Source organism: Salvia splendens, chromosome 11, assembly GCF_004379255.2.
Source record: "Salvia splendens isolate huo1 chromosome 11, SspV2, whole genome shotgun sequence".
Classification (NCBI taxonomy): domain Eukaryota; kingdom Viridiplantae; phylum Streptophyta; class Magnoliopsida; order Lamiales; family Lamiaceae; genus Salvia; species Salvia splendens.
In genome coordinates, this window is record NC_056042.1 from 33,886,162 (window position 1) to 33,906,313 (window position 20,152).

The following is a 20,152-nucleotide window of genomic DNA, read 5'->3' on the forward strand; positions in this document are numbered from 1 at the left end:
AAAATAAAATAAATCAATACACAATCCAAATTTCCAAAGGTGGATTAAAAGCGAAGGATCCGATTTCAAACGATTGAGAGCCGCGAAAAGGATCCGAAAACCCGAAAAGGCAAGCGGACCAATGAGAGCGCAGAAAGAGATCGTATCCCGACCCGCCTTCTCGTCCACTAGTTCTGATACTAATCCGTATTGATCCACTTGCCACGTGGCGGACCCTCCACGACTCTCTTTTTATTTATTTATTAAAAAATCTCAACAAATTTTCTCTTCCCTGACTGCCAACCAAAGCTCCCCCCTTCCTCTCTCTCTCTCTAGAAATTCCCCAGATTTGTGACTCCGGATTCTCGTTGCTGTTGCTAGGGTTTTGCTGTTGCTGAAATCAGCTTCTCACCTTATTCTGAGGAGTAATTGCTTCCTATTTTGGTTTTCCGGTGAGTTTTCTGGAGTGTCCGGTTAGTTGAGATCAGCTGTCTTTATTGATTACACTGTTCTGGTTCAGTTGTGGTGTTCCTGTGAAATTGAAATATTGTTGGGGAACTGGAAAGTGAGAGATGAACTTTGTGATTGCTGATTTACTATTGGTATAAGGGAAATGAAAAAGTTGATGCGTCGTGACAGATTATTTGTTTTGAATTGGCTAATTGATACTGTTATTTAGTAGTAATACTAATTTATTTTGAGTAGGAAAATGAATTTTATGCCTTTTGAATTTTGAGAGGGTTGAGATTTGCTTTTTTATCTCATCAAATTGGCGTTAACATCAAATTGGTGTTAGCAGGATAGCTTGTTCCTTGTGGTTTAAAAGACTGCGATCTCTTTACTTTTGGGTTCTGATACTTTTTCCGGTTGCTTTTTTATTGGTGGATATTAGGACGGAGGTGAAAGAGGATTTGTGCATGAATATGAAGAAAAATGCTTACAGCTTCAGTGCTGGTTAAATTAATCTTAAGTAATGACTGATTCGCGTATGTATGAGGTGAGTCCATCTTTTCCAGTTCTTGTATTATTGCATATCGCATTATTTTATTTAAGGGAAAGAGGAGAACTCTTTTTTGCGTTGAAGAAATTGTACTTGAAATCATCTTCATCTTATTTTTCTAATACATGATTTGTGATGGCCAGAACGCATAATGGCTTGTGTACTTACTGTTCATGTGTAAAAGATGTCTGCTAGGAGTAGTATATATAGTAAGTACTAACAGAACCCATGTCAATTGTCAACACTATTGTGGGAGACAAGCTGATTTGTTAAGTGAATAAACTTTCTAGCTAAAAAGATTAGATATAGTTCTGTTTGTGCACATTTTCTTAAAGCATATGTTAGTATGTCTACAGTATAGGTTCCGACTCTAGAATCCAGGAAAAAGGGTAAGGTAGCATGTTGAATGTTATACATGAAGTGATTTTGTTGCCTACATTTCTGCTTTTCATTTTCATTTTGCAACTAAGAATTTCAGATGGTATCTATGCTTAGTATTAGGTTTTTTCTTCTTAACAAATAATCCAAATTACTCAATATCGATATCACATCTATCCTGTACTATGGACTTCTGAACGTTTTAAACGCTGACACAGGTTCTCCTTCTAATGACCACAATGTATTTGAGTAAATATTTGGATGAACTGGCTATTACCTTTCTCAATAGCAAAAAATCAGCCCCATTAAGTGCTAGTCCTGCCAATTTGTGAGACGAAAAAGTGGATTAGTTCATGAATTACATACTAAATGCAACACAAATTTTTCTTTCAGTATGGGAATTATAGTATTTAGTAAGCCCCAATTACCTGTTATTATAAAGGATAATTGAACTAAGTATGAGTCAAATATATATACTTTCCAGTTTATTTAAGGTTCATGCCGTGGCTGGAAGGCTAGGAAATATTTTGATACTATATTTAATCTTTGGCATCTCTTCTAATCTGTCATATAGCAAATGCAAAACTTGCAATAAAAATACAGCTGCTTTCATGAGGTCCACAGACTTCTTCCTAGTGATTTTAGAACCCATTACTGCAACTACTGGTTTATCACTGCATGACCTATTGTGGTTTTGTACAGTTTTACTCCTTTATATAAGTATCCTATGAATTTATTACTGCTAAAACTCTGTAACTCCTGTCACAGTTGGAAGACATAGGTTGGGATGATCTTTGTCAAAGTGATGATCATATAGTGCCTCGTACTTTGGAAGATCATTCTCTCTTGCGTGATAGCTGCAAGAAACCTCATTATGAAGAAACAAATGTTGCATATAACACTCAGGACAAGTATTCTACTGGATATGTTGATCAAGGAAGTGCAGAAGGAGAGTTATCGTCATCGAGTAAAAGGAAATACATAATGCTGGAAAGAGATTCTAGGCCGGATGTACCAAGTGGTGTATTTTCTTCTCCTGCAGATGCTGACTCAATCAAAGATGCATCTAGTTTAGTTTCTGAGAAAACCACATCCTCAAGTCATGTTCATGAAAATAGTAACACAGATACCCATGGTAATCAATTCTGTGTTGATGGTACCGTTGTTAGTGTTGGGACCACTGGCTCTTTAAACAACTCCTCTACTGATCCACTTGGTGACATAACTCATGCTAGCAGTGATCTCAGTTTCTTTGAGAACGACGAGGTCAAAGATTCAAGTGATTTCTTTAATTTTGGTTGGCCTGAAATAGAGAACTTTGAAGATGTTGACAGGATATTTAGGTAATGCTGCACTCTTTCACCATAAGTCTCAAGTTATACTTTTTGTTATTGTTCATAATGGCCTACTGCATTTCAGGAGTTGTGACTCGACATTTGGACTAGGGGCCAGTAGAGAGGATGAATTCCCTTGGTATTCAGCATCAGATAACATAGGAGGCACTGGAGAACTTGCCAATTCAGATGTGAAATTTCCATCACCTGAGTTGAATTCTCTGGAAAATATCTCATCAAACCATGGTTTTCTAAAGGCCCATTCTTCAAATGATGGTGCCGTGATGGGTGCACCTATCAGGCTTCGAGACAATTCCTGGATCTCAGAGAAACCTGATTCTTACGTGTCTTTTGCGGATGGACCTGCTATTGCAAATGACGAGCAAGAGTTTACCCCTAGAGCACATGTGAGTATACAGCCTAATGTTTTTGAGGACTTACTAATATGAAATGAGTGTTTTCTATCCTAATCAGTTTGGGACTTCTTGCCACCCTGAACCATTTGTCCTTGGGTGTGGCAGGGTATGAGTTTGAGTAATAGTGCTGAAAATATCACTTATGTATAGACATGTACTTTGTTTGTGCATGTCAAATGGAAGCTTTACAAACTGTAGCGCAGTTTTTAATATTACTTCACTGTATGGCAGCTGAACGGGCACCAGAAGCAGGTGAAGCTGCAGAACCAGTCCAGTGGAAAAATAAAAGAGCATAACTATGGAAATGGTACAAGTAAGCTTCCGAATGAGATAGTGCAGTCCCCTTCTAGGGCCAAGTCTCATCAAACTTTCTCATTCCAGCAACAACCGAAAAATGTTTTGCCTACATATTCCTGTAATTATTTACAAAATCACCTTTCGTATGTGCATCCAGATAACAGTCATTCATCTGATCTGACATCACTAAGTCCAACATCTTCTGCTGTTAAAACTGAGGCAAATGAGTTGACATCTTCATCAACCAGAGATTCTTCCCATACATCAAATCTGTTGCCATCTGTCGAGGGCTCTCATGACCATCCTCTTCCTCTGCCAGTTCCAACAGGAACTGGAAAAGGAGTAAAGCTACATAGTCGTCATGGTAGTCAATCTTTGGTCAACAGCAACAATATAAAGCCTGCAAGCTTAGTGGTGCAAGCCACCTCAAGCGATCCTGGTTCTCTGACAGAAGAAGCCCATTATGCCAGAGATAAGTCAGACAATCATAATTATTCAGCAGAAGTCTGCCACTTTATTCCAGCAGAATTCGGATTCTCAAATGCTCAAGAAAGCTCAACAAGTTCTGACATGGATGATGTTTCTCTGGAAGCAGATAGTTTTCGCCAGCTTCAGCTTGTTATGGAGAAGGTATCATTTGGTCCTAAAATTATGAACATTAATAATTTATTAAACTTCATAGTAATCACAAAAACTGCACTGTATTGTTCTGAAATAAAGGTCAAAAACTAGTTTCTGGTATCGTGGCACACATAGATGGAGTATGTGAAGTTTGGTGATTCTCTTTTGCTGATACTCACTTGCTGATACTTATTTCAAAGTTCTATTATGTTGAAGCGGACAGTACCCAAGTCTGTTTTATTTCAGTTCATTTATCCAGTTTCTTCTAAAGTTGGGATTCTATTTTATTTTCCTACTATATCATGTCCTAGAAACTGATGTAGCTTTCCAGTCTTTCTCAAACTATGTGACCAAGCCTGTCCACTTTAAAATTGCCTCAAACATGCTAACTTGATAGAAGCTGCGCAGTATGTCATGTATTTCAAAATTCTACATGATATACATTCACAACTTAGTTTCTGAAAATTGGATTATGTCCCGAATCTTATCATTTTAGTTTTTACATGCTTAGGCTTTGGGATAAGGTTCCCTTTGTACGTTGAAATCGTCTTGCCTTTCAGATATTCCTTTTAATGGGTTCGTCACAATTACATGCTTGTCAACACTGTCTTGTATACTGATCTAATTGTATGAAGTATGAGCAGTTCCCTTACATTTGTTCAAATGAAATGTCGAACGACTGTCTGAAATGGATGAGGAGTTAATATTTTGGAATGCATATGGGGACATCAAAGAATTTATATAAATGCCTGAAATAATTGAAGAAACCTGATGCAGCAATAACACCACATATGATTATACAAAAAATTTATTAGGTTATTGAAATTATCTGTGTCCATTGTTGGATCAGTTGGATTTGAGAACAAAGATATGCATAAGAGACAGTTTGTACCGTCTTGCTCGGAGTGCTGAACAAAGGCATAGCCATGCAAAGTCAAACAGCAGCTTTGATGGTGGAAGAGATGCCTCTGGAACATTAGTAACTGAAGGAGAAAAAAGGTACTATTAGAACTCTTCCCAACTTTCTCATCTGTTACTTTACTATTACAAAAAGAAAAGTATAATAGCAGCATGCTAACTCTCTGTTACGTCCATCTCTGGTAACAGCTTCATGGATATCGAAACAAATACAAATCCCGTTGATCGTTCAGTAGCACATTTGCTGTTTCACAGACCTTCCGAGTCATCCCCTGTGCCTGCCCAGGATTCATTACCATTCAAGTCACCAAGCATGGTAAGCTTTTGAATTCATGTCTACCCTCTAGCCTTACGATGAAGATGAGCGTATATGTGTAACTAACGATTAACTCTTGCACGCTAGTAGGTACGTGGATCTGACACAAGTAGAGCTGCAATGAAGACCTTGATAGACAGTGAAGAGGCAGATATTACACAAAGGTCTCTGGCCACTGACAGCAAACAATTACCCTCACAGAGTTGAGAGTATTTGGGTGGATTTTAAAGTTCTTGTATTAAGAATTTTGCTTGCTTTTATAGTCTTGTAAAGTAAAAAAAGTCTAATTTTCAACTGGTCTAGAGCTAGTGCTCAACTTTCTTTTTTGATCATGGGAGAACTTACATGGTCTAACACAGCTGCCCTAACTGCGATTGTAGTGTGAGTTGAAGAGAAATATACAGTTGAAAGCAATTTCAAATATTAGGTTTCTTGTGATTTATTGATGAATAATGTTATACAGTACTTATTATCAAACACGCAAACTTATCTAAAAACTAGGAGTATATCAAGAGAAGTGTCCATTTGGTCTATAAATTTCACTCCCGGTTGTTCAATCATTTGATAACCAGAGCCATTCTTTGATAAATGATCACAATGAATCATACTCAATAGAATTTGATCAATCTTTTCTCTGTCGTTAAGGCGGAGAACTAAACCAAGAATTCTAGTATGTTTGTTTCCTTACAAAATCAATGTGGAATAAGTTTTCTTGCATTGGAGTTTTAAAAGAAAACATGTCATGATATCTTGTCGTTTTTTATTCCAAAAATTCATATTCAAATTTATCTCGCCTAAATTCAAACAGTGATTTGTTATTGTTTCTATCTCGATCTTTGACAAAATTTTAACATGTATTCATATCTTTTACACACTGAGCCTCTTTTCTTTCCAGCTCACAAAGATGGAAGACTAGTGCTAACATTCATCACGTAAGAATTGGACGAATATTAATTTAATATTTCATTCGTCCATAATTATTAGTGATATTTTTTTAAACTCAGATTGTCCACGAAAATTAGCCTACTTTTTAATAAGTTCCTGTTTTTAATAAAGTGAAAATCAATTATGGGTAATGTTTCAATCTTTTTTCTTTACTCGAATTATCTCCTATTTTACCAATTTAAAAATAAAAGTGTTAGTGGACATAAAGTGTAGAACCATATAAAGGAAAGTACTATGAAGATAGTGAATAAAGAATATGTCACATCTTAATGTTAACCACTACAAATGAAGAAACGAATATAATAGTCATGCTAATAATAGTAGTATAATTAATTAATTTGTTACTTCCTTCAAATAACAAATCAAATAGGACAAAAGTCCTAAGAATAGTCGTAAATTAACTGCAAAATCTGACGATTGTAGAAACCGTTGAACAAGAAAAAACAGAACCCCACAAATCATTGGCAATCATACATTCCCGCAAATTAATCTCCGAGCTTCAATTCCCGCAAATTTCAAACTTGTATAAATAGGCATCACGATCACAAGCAATTCAAAATCTGTTTGCCTGAGCTCTTGCTGTTTTCTTCCTTTTGTAACGTGAAAAAAAGGGTCGGGGTTGGGTTGGCTGACCAATCAACCTCCGTCAAACCCTCCCTTTTTTTCTCCGTTGCCGATCAACCTCTCCTCGACAAAATGTTTAATAAGCTGCGCAAATTGGACGCCTACCCCAAGGTCAATGAGGATTTCTACAGCCGCTCCTTGTCCGGCGGCGTTATCACTATCGCCTCCTCTCTCTTCATTGCTTTGCTCCTCATCTCCGAATTCAGTATGTCTTCTTCTCTACTTACCTAATCTATTGCTTCTTTTTTTTATATAGTTTGCTGGTTGAGCATAAAGGGATGTTTGATTTTTGGTTGTTTTTGCTTTTATCGGAAGGGTTATTGGCGCCTAATATCACGGGACTTTTTAAAAAATTTAATTTTTTCAACGAAGCTACGCATTTCTTTCTACTTAAAACTGGATATCCTGTTAATGGCATTTCAACTGGCAGGATTATACCTCCACACGGTTACAGATACACAGCTTGTGGTAGACACGTCAAGGGCAGGAAAATTACCTATCAATGTAAGATAACTACTGTCTTCTTTCAAGTGCCTAAGGGAGGGAGACTTGTTAAGGCCTTCGGTCGTGAGATTTACTTTCCTTGCATCTTAATCCAATTGCAGTTTGATGTAACTTTTCCGAGCGTTCCATGTGCGTTGCTGAGTCTCGATGCCATAGATATCAGTGGGGAGCAACATCTCGACATTGTATGCGATGATGCCTTTGGTTCTTTTTATTTATGATCTGACTATTTATGTGGTGTGTTGCAATAAATTTACAGAAACATGACATTATCAAAAAGAGAATTGATTCCTATGGCAATGTGATACAAGCGAGGCAAGATAAAATTGGTGCACCCAAGGTACATGACAGCTATTGCTTTATTTACTGTCTGTATAGCTCCATAAGTTTCCCTTTAGGTTTTACTTTTCACTAATCCCTTGTTGTGTATTGGTCAATTCAGATTGAGAAGCCTTTGCAGAAACATGGCGGCAGGCTTGAGCACAACGAGGAATACTGCGGGTCATGTTTTGGTGCAGAAACGGTATTCCCTATCTTCACATGCTGCTCCAGTCTCCTCATACCTACGCACATCGGTTTATGGTTGGCTGGTGTTTGTAATTTTCCTGCAGGCTGATGATCACTGCTGTAATTCGTGTGAAGAGGTTCGTGAAGCATATCGTAAGAGGGGCTGGGGAATGACAGATCCTGATCTGATTGATCAGGTATGATTGAGTGATTATCTGAGTAACATCTTAAAAACTAGAAGCATAGCTGTTTCGTGCCAAGTCTAACTAATTACACTTGCCGTCAAATAATTGTCTTCTCTGGTCTGTTGTGTGTAGTGCCAACGAGAAGGTTTTGTTCAGCAAGTGAACGAGGAAGAAGGTGAGGGATGTAATATACATGGATCTTTGGTGGTTAACAGAGTAGCTGGGAATTTTCATTTTGGCGCCGGGAAAAGCATTAGTCATTCAACTATAAATCTGCTCGATTTGATAACTGTACAGACAGAGAGTTATCACGTAAGAACGTATTGTATTTCCCAGTATCTTTCTGAATCTCAATTCGACCACTGTAATAATGCTTTTGTCCCATGTGATGCAGATAAGCCACAAAATTAACAAGTTATCTTTCGGGGATGCTATTCCCGGCGCTGTAAACCCACTGGATGGGTAAGCTCTTCAAACTTTCGTCGATATGTTTGTATGTATTCATGATGAATGATTCTACAACGTCGAATCTGGATCATTTTATCTGTGCCATTCATTACTTTAATGCTATTTATGCTTCATTTTCATTGAGAAAAGAACTACTTTCTCTAGATTAATAACTGAAAACAAACATTCTGTTGATACTCAGGGTGCAATGGAAGCAAACATCACCAAACGGTGTGTATCAGTATTTTATTAAGGTCAGTGATGTTACATCGCCCTTGGTATTACCTTCCTAGCGCATATCTTCGTGCATATTTTTGTACTGAATCCGTTAAACACACTAACCTCGTACCGTTGTGTTGAAGGACGAGATGCTGGTTTTGTTTTAATGATTACATATGGTATTAAGTTAGACTAACTTGACAGAACCATTTGGATACTACCCTGCAGTGTTGTGTTAGAACACATCCAACCAAACTTGAATTGGTTCATCATTACATCCTTTGTTGCATTACATGTTTTTCTGTCAATCCAGTTTCTCTGCTGCATCAATTTATAGTTCCAACTCAGTTACAACGGTCGTTTGCCTAACCGTCTCATTCACGTTTGCAGGTGGTTCCGACCGTATACACTGACATTAGAGGGCACACTACCCAGTCAAATCAGGTACTTAAGTGAGAAAATCTAATTGATTTCTTTAATCCTCAACTTTTTCATATTATGACACAAAAGTGCTACACAGTTCTCAGTTACCGAACACTTCAAGAACACCGATTTGAACCAATATAAATCTCCCCCCGGCGTTTTCTTCTTTTACGACCTATCTCCTATAATGGTTAGTCCAGAATTCGAATCTGCATCCACCTACAGCTTAGCTACATACAATTTTATCACAGATTCTGTGACTTTGTAGGGATTTTCTACTCTTGTGTATGTATCTGAATGTGTGTGTGTTTTACAGGTCACTCACACCGAGGTGCATGCGTCGTTCCTCCACTTCTTGACACATATTTGTGCCATAGTAGGAGGTAACTTAACCTATTATTTCATCTAGATAATACACATTCACATTTTTACTTAACCTCCCTCTTCATCTTTTCCAGGTGTATTCACAGTAGCCGGGATAGTCGACTCGTTCATTTACCACGGGAAGAAGGCACTAACTAGGAAAGCAGAATTAGGGAAACTCAGATGAAGGCCTGTGATTTATCATGAAATGAAGAAGAAAGGGCAGTGAAACCATCATAGTGTGTTGACAAAATTGCTGCTTTTTTTGACAATTTTGCCCTTCATTTTGTAGTAATCGATTCTGTAGAATTTGTTCATTTGTACTTGCATTTTCCAGATTATAAAGAGCTGTGCCTTTTTCACTTGCAAATTCTGGGTTGGGATTTAACTGGTATCAAATCAACAGAATAATAATTGGGAAACTTTAATAAATGTTGAAGCCATTTCAATACAGAATACTTACAATATAACATGAACCTAAACAATCAATTTCTAAGTCCAAAAAAATTTGTGACATGAAATTATGAGTAGAAACTGACATAATTTGAATTTGTAAAATAAAGAATGTATGCCTGTTTTCTGGAAACGGTCTCTTGTATGAAAGGAAAAAAGAATTGAAGAAAAATGCAGTTTAACATCTACCTGCTTCAGCATGGGCTTCCAACTCCAGCTTGATGGCCTCAAATTCGGAATTTTCTCGTTCTTCTTTGGACAGCCATGCTGCCAAGCACTGGTTGATCAAGTCGCTCGCACTGCCAGAACTCAAACTTGTCTTGGAAGTTGCCATTCTTCCGAATTTGACAATGCCTTGCAAATTTGAGTCGGAAGGATCCTTGATGTAGTTTTCGAGTATGTCTTGGATGGCGTTACACCAGATTGGCCGGGCGACCTTGAGGAATTCTTGCACAACCAACACAGGAACGCTTGTACTTCCCACATCCGACTCTTGTTGCCCCCCTCTCCCATGATAGTCGGATCCTCCAAGCTTCAACAGATCGTGCACATCTGCTAGATCACTATATACTGCATGCAACCACCAAAACTATATACTTCAAGTTTTGCATATTATTCCGGAGATAAAAACAACTGAGGCATGACATTAGGTGTCGTATGTGTAGTCTAAAACGGTTTCAGTCAAGAATTATAGCCTCAAGTTCAATCATTTACGTGGTGTGTGACTTAGGCGTCCACTAAAATAGTTTCAGTCAGAATTAGCAGAAGAAAAAGAAAACATCTACCTGACAGCTTCCCATCGCTTCTATAAGCCTCTATACCGTGTAAACCTGCTTCCTTAAGTCTCCTGACTATAGCAGAAGGGTTTTTCAGTGCCCATGGGTGCGCCAATATGGAAACACCCCCGGTTTCACGTATAAAACGGATTGTTTCCTCTGCACTGGGCTCGCTTCCCCTGAAACACACAAAACCAAGCCATTTAGTAATTGAAGTTGTTGAAGAGCAATATAAAAATAATGAAACGTAATCCAAATGAACATTACGTGGAATAAGCAGGTCCGTTGTCATAAAGATATCTGGTAAATGCCTGTTTCAGATTTTCTATGTGTCCCGCTTCCAGCATAGCACGAGCAATATGAAGCCTTCCAGGTGCAACGCCTTTTCCTGCTATCTTTGTCACGGTTTCCCACCTAATTGGCAGCTTCAGTTTGTTCAGCTTCGAAACAATGTTCTTTGCACGGAGGAATCTGCCGTCCCGAATATCCCCTAAAAACTTCTCCAATGCTGCGGAATTTGTAGGACCACAGCTACTGTAATAAGCAAGTATGTGAACCGGTTCCTGTGCTCCCGAATCCCCTCTGTGAGCCATTTTGCCAACATCAATAAGATAATCATTGACAAAACAACTAAAAACAATGTAAACTTACTTCTATTTTTTCGAGGCATAAAGTAATTAAGATGGCCATATTATGCAGTGATTAGTGACAGCAAGTGCACAAGAAATACTATTCCATAGAGTACAAAATGATGATGATTTAGAATTACTTTTGTTTTGTCGAGCAGAGCACCGGACTCAAATTAAGAACAAGCGTACAACCAACCTTGAGTAGAAAATTGTGCTGATTTCAACACCAGGAATAATTTTGATGCCGAATCTGCGAGCTGCTTCCATGGCTTCGGGGATGCCAGACATCGTGTCATGGTCTGTCAAAGCCAACACTTTCACCTGTTCCATGCCTTTAAACATTCAGCCACTTTCAAGTTTACTCGAACTGAATCACTCAAGTTTAAACATTCAGTCACTTTCAAGTAATTTCTAATCGCATTATAAGCATCACTGACAACTTCCAAATGAATTAACCTGAATAACAATCAACAAAGACAACACAATAACATTGTCATTAATAGGGTACGGTTCAAACAAGAAACTATAAAATATAACTATTCTTGGCTCTTCAGTTGTGAAGATCTACTGTGATGTAGTATCTGTGTAGATTCCAACAAGTTACAAATCCATCATTTTTCACAACGAATTCACCACACCATAATCATCTGTATTTTATACTTTAACGGGGTTCGTAGTAACAGTAATATAAGATAGAATGTAGAGCTCCAAATGACCTGAATACAGTCTGTCAAAGCTTCTCAAATAAACCTACACAGGGAATCAAATACTACTAAACCCTAAATCCTAACTTAAAGCAGTTAAAGCTGATCCAAAAGTAGTATTCCTAACTAGACAAATCCCTTCCTAGTTCCAAAACACTTGTACAAATTCACACAGTACACCCACACTGTTTCTTGTACAAATTCTGTTCTTCACATGCTGACAGCTTATCAAATCCTGTGCTACACATGTTGAAATTTGAAAAACAAAATCAACTCAGCTTCAACAAGGCCATTGCTCACCACCCTCAAAAAATCAACCACAGTTTCACTCATACATTCCATTGAAAGTTCACATCTAAAAGTAAACATTCAGCCACTCAAACCATCAATTTCTCCTAAACAGCATCCATTCAAACACACATGCAATACACAGAGAGAGAGAGAGAGAGAGAGAGAGAGGACCCCTCTGTGATGAGCTCTCTCAACAAGCTTAGAAGGGGACAGGAATCCATCACTGCATGTTGTGTGGCAATGAAACTCAAACACAAGCTTCTCCTTAGGCTGATAGCACTGCACCCCAAAATCATCATCAACAATCATCGAATTCCCACCACCACTCGACTGCTCCAAGAAAACCCACTCCCTCACAGCTCCGTACGCCGCTGTCTGCTCCACTGTCATCTTCCTCTTCGCCCCACCTCGCTTCTTTTTCTTCTTCTTCTCACCATCGCCCATCGCTCCCCGCAATAAGAAGAATAAAAATCGAATCTTTATGCTTCCCCTTTTGTTCAACTAGTGAAAATAGCAATTGCAGAAAGAATGGAGGAAATGGGAGTGTTTCTAGAGGCAGCGGTGGGATCGAGGAGGTGTGTTTAAATGTATATACATGGAAACTGGGGAGCTCTTCTTTACAGGGCGTTTGCTCACAGACCAATACGCCAAAGGGAAATTATTCTTCCCCTATTTTCTGCATTTTGTTTTAATTCAAAATTGTGTGAATTTCTGTTAATGAATTGATTATTGAGCGGCCGTTCGTCGTCATCGCGAAGAAGGGTAAACTGTAAAAAATTGACTCTCACTCTGCAGAGAAGTTTTCCAGCAATCTTCTTAATTGCACTTACGCCCTTTTAATTATGTTTAATTACAAGACCCAAATTATACATTTATGTAGTATGAAAAATCTCTCAAATTAACAAATTTATTTATTTCAATAACTATACAATCGTTCTGCAATCGATACAAAAAAATGACATCGTTATGTTCTTAATAGAGTTGAAATTTCGAGACGAAGAAATAAATTCATCTATTTGATAGGTTAAATTAACTCAGTAATATGCTCACATGTGCATTGTTTTAAGGTTATTATTTGGTCTATTTTTAATGTCAAAATCACATTTCATGTCCATATTTTGTACTCCCTCCGTCCCGTGCTACTCGCACGTTTGCTTTTCGGCTCGTCACAAAGTCCTTACACTATTTATAATTTAAGTTAGAATTATTGCATTTAATTAATATGTTAGTTTAAGTTAAGAGCTCTTTTATTAAGTGATGTCTCATTACACCTAAAATTCTTTTTTAATTACACAATAAAATCAATCCCAAATTTACGGCCTAAAATGAAAAGTGCGAGTAGCATGGGACGGAGAGAGTATATTTTATTCATTTTGGTATTTTGACGTATTTTGTGAGAAATGTGCAAAATAGAGCTGAAAAAGATCATAAAAACGTCAAATTCTGGAAGTTGGAACTGAAACGCAACCTAGCGGCCCGCTGGACCCAATGCAGCAGTCGCCGCAACCATTCCAGAGAGTTCTGGAGCTGTCCAGCGGCCCGTTGTGCTCGGTCGCGCACGATAGCCTGTGTTCAAACTCAATTTTCCGTCGATTCTGAAGTCTGGTTAGGGCGTTCTACATACCATTCACTTCGTCTTTGAAAGAGCTTTGCGTTGGTACCAAGATCATCTCAATTGGAGTTTTGTGGAGAAAGTTATGACAATTCTACGAAGATTGCGCAATGATGTCAAGTGCTGGCGGGAATTTAAGGAATGAAAGAAACTATTATCTTGTTAAGCCAAATCTTTTCCATAACCTATGAGGCACGAAAACTCCATCTTTCCTATTACTTAGAGAACACCTTTTACCATGTTTAAACATTTTTCAAGCCTATATATACCCCATAACTTCATTAATAAAATTAATAGCCTCCAAAATTGGAGAGCCCTCAAGGCTCCTCCTCCAACCCTAATCTATCATCTCGACCTTCTCTTTGCCTAATATTTCCAAAGTTCAAAAGTTAAGAGTACTTCATTGTGTAAGGGGTTGGAGAAGGATTCAAGAAGATCATCAAGGCTACAAGGATTCAACCTTTAGGTTTATTTGCTTTAGTTCTTATGTTTTCACGGTCTTCCCTCCAATCTATGTTTTCAGTTTATTCTATCATGTGTAACTAAACTCACGGACTTTGGTTATACAATTCTGTTTTCTATTTAATATCTGATTGTTCTTACTTTGTTTCTTCCTTAAGTTGTTCCATAATGCTTCACGTTTGAGTGACACATTCGGTGATGATTTAATATAACTTGCTACATAATCGTGAGAGGAGGTTGGCGAGTTAGATCCACTTAATAGACACTATAATTAGCTTCCTTTAAAACGACACTGTTAATTGAGAGTGGAGACTTTTCAAGGGTCTTAGGAGCTTTTATGAGTTACGTTTCTAGGATTGACGCCCCTAGTGTTTGTAATCAACGTTTGCATCGCATAAGCATAAGCTAGGTGACTCGTTCTATCAAAGTAAGAACTGTGCTAGGGTGTTGTAGTTGGAATTTGTATAACCATAACAGTGAATGCACATTCCTAGAATTCTCTTATCTCTTATCTTTTATCTTTTATCTTTGTGATTTGTTTGCAATTAGTTGGTTACTTGCTTTTACTTGTTTTATTTTCAAAAAAATCCCCAAAACTCTTGTTTCTGTAAATAGTAATTGACGCTTAGTACATGATAACCAGTTGCAATTATATTCCCTGTGTTCGATATCCCGGTACAAGAATACCTTTATTTGGCCATTTGCGACCGAACAACCGAGGAACGGTTGCTTCCTACATAACCTACCAAGGTAAGCGGGTATCAGATCGATGTAGTTCTGGACCCATTTTGTTAAACCAGTTCCTGGACTAAACTTGACTTAGATAGAAAAAGAGTATGTAGGGATACGCCCTACTCCCCTTGCCCCCCCCCCCCCCCCCCCCCCCAAAAAAAAGGGCTTTTAAAGCCACCAGGGCCCAGAGCAAGAGGTTGCGGGCCGACACCCAGCAAATCTAAAATCATATGACCATAGTAAACTCCTTCTCGAGCTTCTATTTGATTTCTTCCTTTAAAGGAGATTCGAGAAAAGATGGAATAGGAAGACGTGTTTCCAGTACGAACAAGATAGGGGTTGATAAGGGGGGGTTGATAAGGGGGAGTTAGCAAAGTTAGACAAGATTGGAATGGGCATAGGAACATGTATTGATGTACCAGATCGGCTAATGCTCCCAGGATCGGCTAATACTGACATTTAGCTATACTATTCCTACTCTGTATACTTGCATGTATTTATAGTGCTAGTAAAAAGTGCACCACTCAGCAAAACATAATTATGAGTGTGATCGAGCTAGTATAGACGAGAGAATTAATATAACTCTCATAGTAGACGTGATATCTCTCATTGTTCCGATAAAACATAGCTACCAATGAAGCCTTAAAAAAATAATTTTCACGTTGTAAAGACATTCTGCAAGTTGCGTCAAGCACCAGATTGACTCATTTATTATTGTCAAGATAGTAGCTTACTTTAGAGAACTTTTATTAAAATTTATCAACCATAATTAAGTAACACCCATCATAACATTTTGAGCAACATTTGGATACAATAATAGATTGATATCAGGAAGCACTTTCACATAAGTGACCAATCCAACTCTATATTTAGCATACTATATATAGAGAGATGGTTGGTACATAGAAATTAAAAGATGATTTAACCAAAAGTATCCATCTTAATTAAATCACTAAACATTCATCTTCAAAAATTATGAGGTTGGTCAGTGCCATTGAAGGAGTTGCGCCTAGCAGTTGCAAGGATAGTCTTGTCAGCCACTATAAAGTATGCCATTCCAGCCACTGTATACATGTAATAAATCAAAATTAAGGCAATAATTTATTTTAATCACAATTTAACAACACCTAATAATGTAATTAATTAAAGGCAAGGTTTAATTTCTCACCAGTGGAGACAATGAGAGCTTGTGCAGTGGGGTTGAGATTGGCTCTACCCCATGGCAACATTCTTGCACTTGCCACCTGCAAAAAACATATGCATTCAATTAGTATTATTATTGCAATTTCAGAAGTAGATATCTAGAAATTTAATTTGTGGAGTATAAATTAATTAGAACTTACAGTAGGAATAGCAGTAGCAATAGTAGCAATAACAGCTGCTTTAGCTCCTGCCAATGCACCCTCTGCACACATTATATACACATTTTTCACATGTTAAAATGGGAATGCTAACATAGAAAGAAACAAACAATCTGTTCAAAATCACTATAGAAGAAAAGCAACAGACGAACAAAAAAAAAATAGTAGTCTCTAGGTATAATGTTGCTTTAAAATGACACAAAAGGCAAAGCGCACAAAAACAGGCACGAATGATCGGATAATCACGGGCACGGACCTAGAGAGCATCGCTTGGCGAGGGCTAGCTTTTGGTCGACAGAGGACAAGGAAGGCTTATTAGCAAGATGAAGGTCTCTAGCCATAATAATGTTGCTTCAAAAATTCTCAAACTCTATTTGTCTATTTTTAGAATTGGTTGTTGTAGTGAGTGGATGATGGTTGTAGTGAAATGGAAGTGTAGTTATATATAGTGTGAATTTGGTGAGTGGGAAAGAGGGTTTGATGGTTTGAGTTGCAATGGATTTGGGAGTCAGTTGTTTATAATAGGTGATACTAGCCACTAGTTTGGGTTTTCCCATGCCCATTGCTTTTTTTAATCTACCTTTGTCCCCATTCAATTCCCAATTTCATGATTTGGGTGTTACTCTCTAGCTAAAAGAAAAACTCATAGAATCAGATATACAATGAATAAGATCGTTGCTGGTATCAGAAGACTGTAAGGTTTGTGATAACTTCCACTATCAAGTTTAATACTCTCTCCGTCCCTGATTAATTGTGATTCTTTTTCATTTCGATCCATCCCTCAATAATTGTCACACTTCATTTTTACCATAAATAGTAAGTAGGTCACACGTTCCACTAACTCACTTCACTCTCATTTTATTATAAAACCAATATAAAAGGTGGGTCTCACATTCTACTAACTTTTTCAACCAACTTTTCTTTACCTTTCTTAAAACTAGTGTCCGGTCAAAGAGGGACAATTAAATAGGGACGGAGGAAATACTTTTTTACATTAATGAGCTCATAGTAAGACCAGTCAACAAAGCGTTGTGATTTAGATATTAATTATCCATTTTTCTTTATTTATTGTTAATGTTTTAATATCTTTTGCCTTTGAATTCTTTTGTTGGAATCGGAAAATTGATAGTTTGAATACTTTAGAATATTTTTGAGCCGAGTAATTAATATACATGCATCAACGCAAAGTTATGTAAGAAAAGGTTTTTTTTATTAATCCGATTTCCTTTCATGTACCCAAAAAGTTGGCAAATAGTAAAATAAACTCACTTTCACCCACTGGTTTTAGAATTCCAGATAGCAATAAAATCTCAAAACCATGGGTAACCAATCCCATCAATATTTATCTGGATTTGCACCTACTTTTCTAATTTGTGAAATTATTTTATTTTTATTCACACAATAATATTGCTGCAATTTCCACTATATTATGTATCCAAAAAAAATAGTTGTATATTTCTTATTTTAGTTTGGCCATAAAAATTAGTCTTCACGAAAATTTTATGACTATTACTCTCATACATCTACTTATTTGTATCTTAACACTTATATGGTTTACTATTTCAACCATTTTATATTCTCTCTTATATTATACTTGTACATTAAAATTCAGTCTATATAAACTATTTTATATAGGCCATGTGCGGTGCATCGAGTAAAGTTTGATTATAAACATTAGCAGCTGCTGTGTAATGGGATTTTCACTTTTAAGTTTTACTACATCATAGAATCACAAACATCCATAAAAGTGGCCCTATATTTTATTTCATTTTTTTTATCTATATGCATCTTTTAATGTTTTATGCATCTAAATGTGGCAATTTTTATTCCATTTTCATTCGTTCAAGATCTAACTGTGGGTGGAATAAATCTTTACACTAATGATCTGAATTTGGACTTGGTAGGTACTAAGAGCATCAGGGGCAAACACAAAAATAATATTAATAGGAATTACTATATTTTTAACTTTAAATACAAACATCAAACTATATTTTTATCTTTAAATACAACATCAAACACTCACAACTCATCTATTATCTTTATGATAATTGATTCTAAAATTTATAATTATGTAATTTATGGTATATAATTAATATTTATACATTTAAATTATTTATTTTAAATTAAAAAATAATAAATATTAAAAAATAACAATGGGGTGATAATTAAAAAAGATGAACTAAAAAGTTATTGTTTGATTTGGAGTCGTGGGCTTACATTCTAAGTTGGCAAATAGTTATTTTTTCAAGCCCAACAGCAAAAGAAGCCCACTTGATTTTAATCAAAGTCAAGTTTTATTTTAACTCAAAGCTCAAACTTCTCTTTCACCCGAACCTGAACCCAATTATTGATCCAAACTCATGATTTTTAACCTAAAACTTGATATGAAAAAAAAATTACACATGTACTCCTATTAGATAAAGTAATTGATTTGAAAGTTAATATAGTTATCAATAAAAATTAATAGACATGTATATGTATATAGTCTAACTAGATCAATTGTTATTTAAAAATGGGCAAATTGTCTTAACAAATTATGAATTTTGATCAAATTCTGATTCAATGATTAGTTGTAAAAACTATGACTTTTAACTTTTTTTTAAATATTTTTCCACCTATCTTATTCGAGTGAAATTATATATAATATGACATTTTAAATATTACTATACAAATATGAGATTGCCCGTGAATTATGTTGTTGGGCAACATACAGAATGACCAAAATTCATGGTTTTCTTGATATTTTGTCCTAACAAAATTAAGATTAATACCCTCTTATGTATTATGAAAAGGCCAAAACTTGCGTGCAGCAGTCCACACGGTGCGGACTCAATAATTCATAACAATCCACGTCAAATTTCCATCAATAGATATTAACCCAAAAACAAAATACTACTAACATGGACTAGAAATTAATCATATTTTCGATGAAATATATGTGCCAAATGTTTTTTTTCCAATCGAAAAATGAAAAAAATGATCATCATTAGTTGTTGACTCACTCACTTAGTTTTGTACTCCAAACATAATATATATACTTATTGGGGATAAATTATTTTGTATTTATATTTATATATACTGATCACACTTATATGCGTGTGTGTGTGTGTGCGTTAGAGTCTATATTGACTTCATAGATATTAAGATACAATATACTCCAAGAAATATTGATTGTGATATTAACATTTAATTTCTTGTGTATATCCAATATTTTGGAATTTATCTTCAACATGAATTTACCTTGAATTTTGTTAATATTACTTACTCTTCATTCACAATAAGACTGCAAAATGTGACTGTCGGAGCACGACAGGTTTGCAGCATGGCCAATTTTTTTACGAAAACGAATTTAATTTATATTATTTTCATTGTTGTTATTTAAGTAATTTTAATTTATAACTCAATTAAACACTTTTTATTAGTTTTCTAATTCTAAATTCTAAATAAAAAGTAAAAAAAAATTTTAGTGAGTCGGGTTATTAGTTGAAAATAGACCGACTTCATTGCAGATGTTGTGACTGAAATTAGACCGAAAATGAGACCCTCGAACCTATGCCCTTAGGATACTAAATTCTTTCAACATACATATATACGTACATACATACATGTATTGCTTCAATATGAAGTAAAAATATAATCATGTATGAATAGAACAT

General features: G+C 36.3%; 4 protein-coding genes across 6 annotated transcripts; 2 read left to right on the top strand and 2 right to left on the bottom strand.

Annotated features, from left to right (window-relative positions):
• The first annotated feature begins 281 nt into the window (after positions 1-281).
• LOC121756537 (protein LNK1-like) lies at positions 282-5,701 on the top strand. Of its 3 annotated transcripts, none has more exons than XM_042152105.1 (9): positions 282-431; positions 872-976; positions 2,126-2,700; positions 2,777-3,098; positions 3,339-3,420; positions 3,562-4,034; positions 4,876-5,024; positions 5,133-5,259; positions 5,347-5,701. In XM_042152105.1, the coding sequence occupies exons 2-9, from the start codon at positions 953-955 to the stop codon at positions 5,347-5,349; spliced, it is 1,755 nt and encodes a 584-aa protein (XP_042008039.1). In that variant the 5' UTR covers positions 282-431; positions 872-952; the 3' UTR covers positions 5,350-5,701. The 3 variants fall into 3 exon arrangements, with proteins under 3 accessions (XP_042008039.1, XP_042008037.1, XP_042008038.1); XM_042152103.1 differs by having other exon boundaries at positions 5,350-5,701; XM_042152104.1 differs by having other exon boundaries at positions 3,339-3,414; positions 5,350-5,701.
• A 913-nt stretch (positions 5,702-6,614) lies between these two features.
• LOC121753736 (endoplasmic reticulum-Golgi intermediate compartment protein 3-like) lies at positions 6,615-9,846 on the top strand. The gene is made up of 13 exons (XM_042148984.1): positions 6,615-7,033; positions 7,259-7,332; positions 7,434-7,517; positions 7,592-7,672; positions 7,775-7,855; positions 7,944-8,036; positions 8,157-8,336; positions 8,419-8,486; positions 8,674-8,725; positions 9,081-9,134; positions 9,211-9,303; positions 9,430-9,496; positions 9,572-9,846. The coding sequence occupies exons 1-13, from the start codon at positions 6,901-6,903 to the stop codon at positions 9,661-9,663; spliced, it is 1,152 nt and encodes a 383-aa protein (XP_042004918.1). The 5' UTR covers positions 6,615-6,900; the 3' UTR covers positions 9,664-9,846.
• Positions 9,847-9,877: 31 nt separating this feature from the next.
• LOC121753645 (5'-3' exoribonuclease-like) lies at positions 9,878-13,107 on the bottom strand. Its single transcript, XM_042148876.1, has 5 exons — positions 12,501-13,107; positions 11,531-11,655; positions 10,973-11,287; positions 10,715-10,884; positions 9,878-10,499 (listed from the first exon to the last, which is right to left on the bottom strand). Exons 1-5 carry the CDS (start codon positions 12,771-12,773, stop codon positions 10,108-10,110), a joined length of 1,275 nt encoding a protein of 424 aa, XP_042004810.1. The 5' UTR covers positions 12,774-13,107; the 3' UTR covers positions 9,878-10,107.
• A 2,739-nt stretch (positions 13,108-15,846) lies between these two features.
• LOC121754903 (early nodulin-93-like) lies at positions 15,847-16,967 on the bottom strand. Its single transcript, XM_042150192.1, has 4 exons — positions 16,753-16,967; positions 16,479-16,540; positions 16,304-16,379; positions 15,847-16,199 (listed from the first exon to the last, which is right to left on the bottom strand). Exons 1-4 carry the CDS (start codon positions 16,835-16,837, stop codon positions 16,102-16,104), a joined length of 321 nt encoding a protein of 106 aa, XP_042006126.1. The 5' UTR covers positions 16,838-16,967; the 3' UTR covers positions 15,847-16,101.
• Between the last annotated feature and the right edge of the window lie 3,185 nt (positions 16,968-20,152).

Coding starts and splice junctions, on each gene's coding strand:
- LOC121756537 (XM_042152103.1), top strand. CDS start 953: ATGACTGATTCGCGTATGTATGAG. Junction 4,035..4,875: donor TTCAGCTTGTTATGGAGAAG/GTATCATTTGGT, acceptor TTGTTGGATCAG/TTGGATTTGAGAACAAAGAT. Junction 5,260..5,349: donor CATTCAAGTCACCAAGCATG/GTAAGCTTTTGA, acceptor GCACGCTAGTAG/GTACGTGGATCTGACACAAG.
- LOC121753736 (XM_042148984.1), top strand. CDS start 6,901: ATGTTTAATAAGCTGCGCAAATTGGACGCCTACCCCAAGGTCAATGAG. Junction 8,487..8,673: donor GCTGTAAACCCACTGGATGG/GTAAGCTCTTCA, acceptor GTTGATACTCAG/GGTGCAATGGAAGCAAACAT. Junction 9,304..9,429: donor ACGACCTATCTCCTATAATG/GTTAGTCCAGAA, acceptor TGTGTTTTACAG/GTCACTCACACCGAGGTGCA.
- LOC121753645 (XM_042148876.1), bottom strand. CDS start 12,773: ATGGGCGATGGTGAGAAGAAGAAGAAAAAGAAGCGAGGTGGGGCGAAG. Junction 11,656..12,500: donor AGAGAGCTCATCACAGAGGG/GTCCTCTCTCTC, acceptor GGCATGGAACAG/GTGAAAGTGTTGGCTTTGAC. Junction 10,500..10,714: donor AAGCGATGGGAAGCTGTCAG/GTAGATGTTTTC, acceptor GGTTGCATGCAG/TATATAGTGATCTAGCAGAT.
- LOC121754903 (XM_042150192.1), bottom strand. CDS start 16,837: ATGGCTAGAGACCTTCATCTTGCTAATAAGCCTTCCTTGTCCTCTGTC. Junction 16,380..16,478: donor TTGCTACTGCTATTCCTACT/GTAAGTTCTAAT, acceptor TGTTTTTTGCAG/GTGGCAAGTGCAAGAATGTT. Junction 16,200..16,303: donor AGCTCTCATTGTCTCCACTG/GTGAGAAATTAA, acceptor ACATGTATACAG/TGGCTGGAATGGCATACTTT.